General features: G+C 39.9%; 2 protein-coding genes across 3 annotated transcripts in view; one reads left to right on the top strand and one right to left on the bottom strand.

Annotated features, from left to right (window-relative positions):
- LOC137994625 (gamma-aminobutyric acid type B receptor subunit 2-like) overlaps positions 1–2,671 on the top strand; it is a 37,825-nt gene extending 35,154 nt beyond the window's left edge. For both annotated transcript variants that reach the window (XM_068840230.1, XM_068840231.1), the window contains exons 17-18: positions 69–227; positions 1,065–2,671. In XM_068840230.1, coding sequence (XP_068696331.1) covers positions 69–227; positions 1,065–1,124 — 219 coding nt within the window. In that variant the 3' untranslated portion in view covers positions 1,125–2,671. The remainder of the gene's footprint in view (positions 1–68; positions 228–1,064) is intronic.
- Positions 2,672–9,918: 7,247 nt separating this feature from the next.
- Positions 9,919–10,000, bottom strand: part of LOC137997097 (low density lipoprotein receptor adapter protein 1-like) — a 23,473-nt gene continuing 23,391 nt past the window's right edge. The window contains exon 9 of the mRNA XM_068842868.1: positions 9,919–10,000. This exon is cut by the window's right edge and continues 1,400 nt beyond it. The gene's annotated coding sequence lies outside the window, so the exon portion shown is untranslated.

Below are 10,000 nucleotides of genomic sequence, written 5' to 3'. Positions count from 1 at the left end.
ATCAGGAATAAAAAATACCATGATTTTTATTTTTATTTTGACTGACTGAAACACTTGTTCTTCTACAGATTGCAGCTCTTGGGAAGTGTGACAGTAAGGACCCCAAAATCGGTGTTCGCACCTTTGCTTCGTTAGAACACTACTCCGCGGCTGACCTCGCTAATTGTACCACATCTACTTTCGATAAAGAGAAGGAAATGAAACAGCTGAAAGCCTTGTTAAAAGTGGTAAGCAATAACGAAAACATTAGGAACCTTTAGATCAAAAGACGTCTACGAGGACGAGTTTTTCGTACTGAGCATGCGCATAAGGTTTGGAGGCCGACATTTTTCAAAGTGCGCGTGCTCAGAACAGAAAACTCGTACTCGTAGTCCTCCTCGATCCTCCGATCTAAAGGTCCCCATTATTATCTGACTACGCGTTCGAGTAGTAATTAAAAGTTTTCCACTTCCTTGGCTGTTGTGCCTGAAGCTCTTACATATAAGAACAGGGAAGCTTAAAGATCAAAAAATCAACATTAATGTTCCCAGCTAAAGGCCCGGGAAAACGGTCTCAACATTTACTTCAACATCCGTTTGATTTTCTTTAAACGTGTTGACTGCTGGGGTGGCAAAACGGTTTAAAAACATATCTTCAACAGTTGATTCAACAAAGCTTCACCACAGGCCTGGCATTCAGTCCCAGGCTGTAGCCGCGGTTGTTACTATGGACATGAACTTGTTTCTATGGATACGGACATGGATACGTCATCGAGAGACCGATTAGTGCGCACGCGCATTCCCAACAATGTTGAAAGTGGGGAGCACAAGGCTTCCACTTTATTCAACATTCGCGATAACAAAAAAGATGTTAAATGGTTGTTGAAGCAAAGTTTAAAGATTTTTTAATTCATTCAACTTCAACTAAACATGTTTTAATTCGGTTGAAAGGGGGAAGCAAACAGTTTCGACATCGCTGTTGAAGCAAATGTTGCAGCCTCAGGCTTTGCCCCGGAGACTTTTGTTCCATTAGGTCTGGGTGTTTTAGACCGGTAATACTAACATATTTTTCTTTTCTCGACACAGCTTCAAATGGAAAAAGAGAAAAGAATAGAAAATGATAGTGCTTACGCTACGAAACTTTGAAAAGGTTTCTCGACAAGACCACACTTCTCTGGGACAAGTGGTTTCAATGAATCAATATGGATTAATTTGAGATGACAAGAAGCAAGTTTAGCACACTTTGGCAGTGGACGCTGCGTGAAATGATTGCTTATGCTTATGAATTTATTTATTTCTCTTTTCTCCTTTTGCCACTTGAACAATTCTTTTTGCATCAGTTTTCTGTCGCCCTAAGTTCCCCGTGGTTATATAGAATGCGGCCAAATCTCACTCTCCTCGAAGCTCTTTTCTCCTACGAGAACTCTTCGGTGCTGCACAGACTATTTATAGGACGGGCAACCCTGGTTTAGCCAGGCAGCCTTTCTTATAAGTAGCCTGTTCCAATCACCTATAGTGTGACCCAGAATCACTGTTAACAACGTTTGTACTTCTGCGAATAGGATAGAGTGCAAGTTTTCGATTCAAAGGAGGAAACGGAATCTTCAGAGCTCTTTGGTCGTACGGTTACTTTCACTTCACTTCTCTTCACTGCATTTTGACAAAATTTCAATACAGTCAAACCTCCACTAAGGGACACCTCCTGTAAGGGGACACCTCCCGATTGCGGACACCAAACCGCGGCCCCGCCAATTTCACTATATATTTAACCTCCCGTAAGCGGACACCGGCACCTATTTGGGGTCCACAGGGTCTAAGAAAAAATTTCCTCTCGTAAGCAGGCAGTAAACAATACCAAGAACATTTCTAACGAAATGGGTTTAATTTTAATGGTTTAATCACGCAATGTCCTACACAAAGCATAGTCATTCTGATTACAATTGGGTTTTTTATTTTTTATTACAGTACATCAAAGTTTTCCCTCTCTAACTTTTCTTCAAACCAGTCGCACGAAAGTTTGTCTCCTTGAAATTTAAACTCGCAAGGCAATTCCATCCCATATCCTGCTCTTCTTGTTATCCGCTTTCTCGTAATAAGAACTGTTGCTGAGTTAAACACACTCTTCAGGAACTTCGTTACCCAATCGCAAACATATTCTAATGAACAAATGGCATCTTATACAAAACCAACCCTTAATTAATGAAATCTTTAAAAACCCTCCCCGAATTTCATATAGAAAACGGAAATCTTTGAATGATGTACTTGTTAGAACAAAGCTCTAGTGTCTTTGACTACACCTTGAAACTACACCTTGAAACACAATGGGCCTTTTTCGATATATTAAAATTCAGCTTAAAGGAGAGGTTTAGAGAACAAAAACAAAGAGAAGTGGATGGCATGCAAGTATTTTTCACATTTATTCCAACGTGTTAATTGCTTTTGTCCTCACTGCCTCACTATCAAGCTGAATATTTGATATATCAAAAATGGCTTATTACAAGTTGTCTTAATTAAATGCTTTAAAAGACTTGTTGTGGTGTATTTTATGCCCTCAAGAGAAAATGAGGGGACAGAGAGAGAGGCTCCCGGTCCAGCCCTTGGAATATGTCATGTCCACGAAAGTGATTTTTAGACGAGCAGAAGTCTTTGTTCTAGAGGAAGTTTGTCTTCCGATACGTCCGCATACAGGCCAACCTCGGTCTGATGTTTGATAGAAAATAAATATTCATCAGCCTTCCACGTGCGCCGCCAAGAACCTGTGAGCGAGGCAAGACTGCATGCGGACATCTCGGACAGACTTCCGCTATAACAAAGACTTCCGCTAGTCTAAAAATAACTTTCGTGGACATGACATATCCCGGCCAACGCCCTGAGCCTCCCTCTCATTTTCTCTTGAAGCCCGCTGCTGCATCTTTGTTTGCACCATGCATCTCCACACTGCGCACAACATTGGGACTTCCGAGATGGCGTGATTTTACGCTGGCCATCTGAAGAGAGGTAACAAAGGCCGTTTTTGCTTTTCAAGAGCTTTTAAGTGCAATCATGATAACTCTTCTCGGTTAAGATGGTGTTGTTTTGGAACTAGCCCCAGTCCTTTTGCGAAAAATGACCATTTTGAAGCTGAAATTGCCCATTTGCCATCCATCGTGTTGCGAAGAAACGAGCACATCGAAGACACTGTAACACGGAAAACATATTTTAAGGAGAAAAAAAGTTGGATAGTAGAAGTTGTAGTATTTACCTATAAATGACGTGAAACTGCATTTAATTTGGAACCTGAAACTGAGTGCAAGGTGATGACTGTAGCGGTCCAATTTCTTTACATTTCTTTTCAAGATTGAGCGATTTGAAATCACTTTACTTAAAGATTATAGCCCGGACAAACAAACAGGTTCAAGTTTTCAGTAATATTCAGTAGCTTTTGCTGCATAACAACAATTGTTCCGGTTGATCTAGTTTCGAACGCTTTTCCCAAAATTCGGGAGAAAACATTTAGAATAAAGCGCATACAGTACGAAAACAAGCTCGGTGACCCCATCTTTTTGTTGCATTTTTTAAAAATTTTTAATGTCCTGTGTATGAACATCAATTGTGCCAAGTTTGAAAACAATCTGGATAGTACGTCATTTTCATGGGAATTGCCTTAAAAAGTGATTTCAGAGAGGAAGGGAGGGACAGGAAAAAAAATAATAAGTTATTTACCAGCTAAGGGTCGGTCCGTATAGTGAGGTCTTTTTTAAGACCGAGGTCACAGTTTTTCGCTATACAGACCTCCCAGCTGGCAAATAGCATATATTTATTGACGATAACTCTTACAATGATGCAGTGAAGTGGTTGGAAACACGTAATGAAGACATAAAGGACAGAACAATTATTAAAAGAAATGGATGGAAACTTCAAGGTGGCAAATTTATCCCACAACGGACAAGAAATTGTTCAAAAATGTCAGCTACACCAAGTTCTTTGCCAAGCCCATGCACTTGAAGAAGAAGTAATACAACTCTTTTTGTCACTCTGCTTAGCACGAAGAACAAAAGTCGATCACCAGCAGACAAAAACATCTCGTTCTAGTCCCTATTCAAGCAGGAGGATTCCGAACACATGCATTTGCAAATGACCGTAATGAACCTTAGAAACTTACTATCTACGTCCATGTTCATGTCATCGCAAACACAACCGGATTCTCCACATGACTGATCATTTCACGAAATATTTGTGCTTTATCCATTGAAAAATAAGCGAACACAAGGTGTATTTGGATTCCCTCAGAAAAAATACACACGACTGACAATGGGCGGGAATTTAAGAATTCTCTGATGTCCCAATTCTGCAAGAACGTTAACAGCGGCATCACTCAACTTTAAACCATAAATTCAAGGTTTGGTAGAAAGGAACAATCAAACAGTAAAGCAAAACACCAGAAATATCTTAAAAGAAAAGAAACAAAGTCCAAATCATTGGGGTCAGGTACTAGGGGAAGCTGCTTACAAAAAAGGAACATGAAGCAACAAAACAAATACGTGCACCCTATGAATTGGTATTTGGCATACCACCGTGGAAAGAAACCAAAACTACCCCAGATAAAAAACACGATCAACATTCTACCACGTAAGAAGAAGAAGAAGAAGAAGAAGAAGAAGAATGTGAAGATGTGGATGCCCAAACAAACAAAGATGTAGAGAAACAACAGAAAAGTCTTTAGTTAAAGGTTAACCAAAACATTTGACAACCTTCAGTTGACATCGAAGTGCAACAAGATAAAGGTGAACAGAGTGCTGAACAGAATATTGCTGGAAAACCTGCACCTAAACGTGCTTGTTATTCACCTATCATGCCAACAAAGGAGGTAAGGACATCTCAACACGAAAAAGCAAGAAAAATACATAGAGAAGACAACAACAAAATGACAACAAGCAAACCCAATACTGTTTCATTCCAAGTCAACAACTTCGTCAAAATAAAAATTAATAAAGTGTGCAAAAGTCCATTACACCCAAACACATTTCTTGGTAAAGTAATAGAAAAAGAACATGGATTTATGAAAGTTGTAACCAAATTTGGAATTTGCAACAAACAGACTGCAAATTACTCAAGACATGAATGTGTCATTAGACACAACTAAAACAATAAGCTTCCCTACCGCATTCAAAAAAGCACTCGACCAGTGACACATGTACAAGAGGTGCAAAAACAAGGAAATCACGACTTTATTGCATCAGTTTTCATCTGAATACAGGTAATGACTGTTAAATAAATGTTACAAACTTTGTGGACTACCAAAAAAATTGAATTTGATTGTTCAAGTATTTATAATCGCAAAGAGGTTTTATACTGAACTACATCTGTACAACTGCACATCATTTAATAATCTACCCTATAAAAAAAGACAATTTTCTGATGCCTTTTTCCTTTCAAAAACCAGAAAAATCACGTAAAGGTAATTCTTATTGAACAAGGTTCTGTTTTTCTGCTGCTTTGAGATAAAAAAAAAAAGCAGAATTGGTTATCATGCAAACAGTATGCCTCACCCCAGCCTTAATGCTAACCATTTAAAATCAGTGCTTAGACTTAATAACAACCAAAGTCGTTTTATAGACTAACTGGATGAAAAACGTATGCTAACCACATGCCCTTACTTCCAGTACCGATTTACTTACTAATATACACGTACTCGCTAACAATTGACGAACTTTTTGTTGATGTTTCCTACTTTCAATTCCAACCTAGTTTAATGCATCAATCAATTCCAGCGGTGCCCATCCCCCCCCCCCCCCCCCCCCAGGCAACCACGGGGCATTTGCCTAAGGTGTCAGTCCCGGGGGTGGGGCATTCGCAATTTTATCGTGGCCCGGGGACTGGGCATTAGCCTAACCCGGGGCGACCCCCGGGCGTTTGACCTGTTTTCGAATTAACATAGATTACGAAGAGTTAATCGGAAAAGACGAGGCCTTCGTTTAAGACTGGCTTGTCTGTCACGGACAAGCCAGGGTGGTTTAGTGGTCATCAACCGTGCCTCCCACCTCTGCGACCCAGGTTCAACTATGGCTCAGATCGTATGTGGGCTGAGTTTCAGTCGATCTCAATCTGACTCCGAGGGTTTTTCTCCGGGTACTCCGGTTTTCCTCCCTCATCAAAATCGACTCCCGGCCTATTCCATCAGGCTGTGGTGCTGTGCTCCGAGGTCATACATGGGTCGTATTCAGGGGCCGAGCGCCTAGCCGGCAGCACAGCTCCTTCGGCCCGACCTCGTTGAGCTGAACCCTTAGTAATTCAGTCTCCGACTGCGAGAAAGGGCGATTAGCAGGTCAGATATTATTATTATTATTATTATTATTATTATTATTATTATTATTATTATAAAAACTTATGTACGATTTTAAAGGTATGTTTACTCAATTTTAGGTATTTCTTCATTTATACTTGTAAGCATATGAATATATAAAAGAGGCAAAGTGAACTAATATCACAAAACAATCATTGACGTGGAGACTGCATAAACACATAAACACTACGCAACTAACACGTACTGTTGTCCTTTAAGTCTTCAATACCGTTGCATAAAAATACTGAACAGTTGACCGTTTTATTCACTGATTAAAAAAAAAATGCAGAAGTGTTGGAAGGCGAAGATCCCGGGGGCGGGGCATTTGCCCTCTTTCTTCGTCCCCACCCCGGGGCATTTAGAGAGCTTATGTGTCCCACCCCGGGAAATTTGCCCATTTAAAAAAAAAATGCTAATGCCCGGGGGTTAGCCCGGGAGGGGGGGATGGGCACTGCTGGAATTGACTGATGCATAAAATAAAAATGACCTAGATTGAGATTATCACAACCTGAATTTCAAATTTACCTGTAACATATACACAAACCATGGAAGCCCGCAGGTAGCATGGCTATTCTAGGCAGGCTACAAAGTCTACGGTAAATATTACCAGTTCTGGGTTTCTACAAAAATAAAAATAAACAATACCTAACACTTAAACGGCAATTATTATGCAAATAATTTCAGAACAGAAAAATAAATTTAGTTTCATCAACTGTTTAAATGACAGAAACAAAAGCATGATACTTAGTTGACAAGAGGAAAAAGGTTTAGAGAAAATAATGTAGGATTTAGTCAAATACTTGAATGATCAATATAGAGCAAGTCAACATTCATCTCCTCAGTCCTTAAAGCTACGGTAATACGAGCAACAAAAACATCCAACTTGTCTCGCTGCGAAAACTAGTCGGAAAGCGATGTTACACGTTTTACATCCGACGCACAACCTGTCTCGTAACAAAAAAAAATTTCTTGCAAGTTGCTGCAGCGTGTTGCAGAAAGTAGAGGTCCGTTCTACTTTCTGCAACAAAATCTCCAAAATGCTGCCCGTTTTATCACTCCAAGGCAACTGTGACATGTTTCGCAACAAAATCACTTTTCTGGCGATCTTGATTGTTTTCATAGATAACTTAAGCTTACGCGACTTCGTCGTAGCTGGCCAATTAGAGAGAGACCTGAAATCACGCAACTTGCAACACAATTTTTTGTTGCGAGACAGGTTGTGCGTGGGATGTAAAACGCGCAACATCGCTTTTCGACTAGTTTCACTGTGGCCAGACAAGTTGGACGTTTGAGCTTCATCTTTCGAAAATTCACCAAGAAAGGCTATCTTGAAATCCGCGATAAAGCTTTCTAAACATAATCGATGCATGAAACCCGACTAAAGGAATTCGAAGCAACTTGAGTCTATTCGAATCTACCAATAAGTGCAACGCGACCGTTGGCTTGCCAACGATTTTATGGTGAGACAGATTTTATGGTGAGACTTTATGGTGAGATTTTATGGTGAGACTTTTGCTGGTATGGCGTCAGTTGCAGGTTGAACAAGATGAGGTGGTCGGTGTTGCCTGCCTTGTCAATTTTCTTGACTCTCTAACTGGCGGTCGAGAAAAGATCTCGCAAAATAACGCCTAAACGTGCTCGGAACGACCAAAAACATAACATGACACAGCAGTCGGTTGACACTTTGTTTGATAAGTACAGTAAAGTAAAATCCTTTATAATGAAATATAGGAAATTAATTATTTACTTTATCGCAAATCTGATTTCCCTAAATATCGGAATAGATTTTGCCTTTGAATAAAATTGTTTAAAAATACAAGAATCATTCAAATATTCTGAAACACAGTTCCACAGTACAGCTCCTCTGTAACAAACATAATTTTTCATGAAATAAGTAGAAAATCGTGGAACGACGGCCTTATTATGTCCTCTTAAGTTATACGGACTATTATGCCATACAACGAAATCATTGCGGGCATATTATCGCTGGCTATGTTATAGAATAGTCTGACAAGACTTCGTTTATAAACATCATAAATCGAGTTCCATTGTGTGAGTTTCATATTAACTTGTGCTGATGGTGTGTCTCGCGGCAAATTAAAAATTAGCCTTCCGGTAAGACAGTGCAGAGCTTGCAGGGATTTGATATAATCTACAATACTCGTTACATTTGTTGGAACACCCATCCCCGATTCCCCCTTCCTCCAATGTTGATTTCCACAACTACTAGTAGTCGCCCGAAAAATTCTCACACAACATTGAATTCGGGGAAGGGGGATGTGGTATAAGCTACGATCTTGTAACACGATGATTCTGATCATTCGCTAAGTGTTCCAACTAACTATGTCTAGTATTGTAGGTTGTTACAGTTCCCCCAGATAGCGATGCCGTATGTCACTGAAGGGAGAATCACCTTAAAGTATTTGCTTATTTTATCTTTAATATGGTGGTAACCAGCTCGAAAGCCACCTAGCACCTATCTTTTTTGTTATCTTTTTGCTTTTATGTATTATATTGATTTTTCATGACCGGTAAGTGCTAATATAGTATTAACTATGTTGTAATGGATGTAAATAGTGCATAATAAAGAATTGAGTTGAAATTGAATTTCAAACTTTATTGCCGAGCAAAACGCAACCGCCGTAGTGTATTTATCCTACGACAGATCGATAACACCACTACCGACAGAGGGTGGTCTGGCTCTGGTTTGATGGATAACTGTGTCCCAAGCTGGTGAAGTTCAGAGGGGATACTATTCCATACCCATGGTATACAGACCATGAATGAGTGTTCTGTCCTTTCTCTCTCGCTCGCATGCCACCATTATAAACGAGTAACCGTCCGAAGAGAGAAAAAGAGAGGAAAGCAAAGCAGCATCAAAACAAACAGACACAAATTGAGTTCTTCCTTTATTAGATTTCTAGCCAATTCTAACCACTGTCATTTTGTAATTATGATATTGTAAAGAGAAGTTTTCAATTGAACGTCGTTAAACCGATACTTGGTATTTTAGCCAATCACTGTTGAGGCGGAAAGTAAAACGCCAACTAGCGCAGGGAAATGACCTGATTGGCTATAAGAATGAGGTACGTGATCCGACATTAAGCCCTGGTCAAACGGAGCGTGATAGTCGATGATAGTAGATTCTCTCCAAACTATCATCAACTATCACCAACTATCGTTCAAGTGGTCAAACGGCCAAAGAAGTTCATGATAGTTGACGATAGTTCACTGGCAGTCGCGCAAGCAAAGTCACGAGAGAAGCGAGTTCCAAGCTCTTTCCGCGTAAAAATGTGAACATTAAATGGCCTCCCGTAAGACAAACTTGTTAAAGTATGAATTTTTCGCGACGAAAGAGAGCGGCAACATGTTTTCTGACCGCTATCGGACCAGTGATTACCAAAACAGCTGACCGAAAAACTATCATGAACTATCGTACGCGTGGTCAAACGAGGAAAACTATCATGGACTATCATGAAGAATTTGAACAAGCTCAAACTGAATGATAGTTGATGATAGTCGATGATAGTGCATGATAGTTGGTGGTCAAACGGAAGCTCGCGCTCAACTATCATCGACTATCATCGACTATCATGAGCCGTTTGACCAGGGCTTTACTTTGTACGCTCAATTGTAAACTCATATAAATGTATATAGATATAAGGTGTACTTTGTTTTGGTTTCATTTAGCCCTGTACCT

The sequence above is a fragment of the Montipora foliosa genome, chromosome 3 (assembly GCF_036669935.1).
Source record: "Montipora foliosa isolate CH-2021 chromosome 3, ASM3666993v2, whole genome shotgun sequence".
NCBI classification, from domain to species: Eukaryota; Metazoa; Cnidaria; class Anthozoa; order Scleractinia; family Acroporidae; genus Montipora; species Montipora foliosa.
Note: the sequence above shows the minus strand (reverse complement) of the source record. Positions and strands in the feature narration are given on the sequence as shown.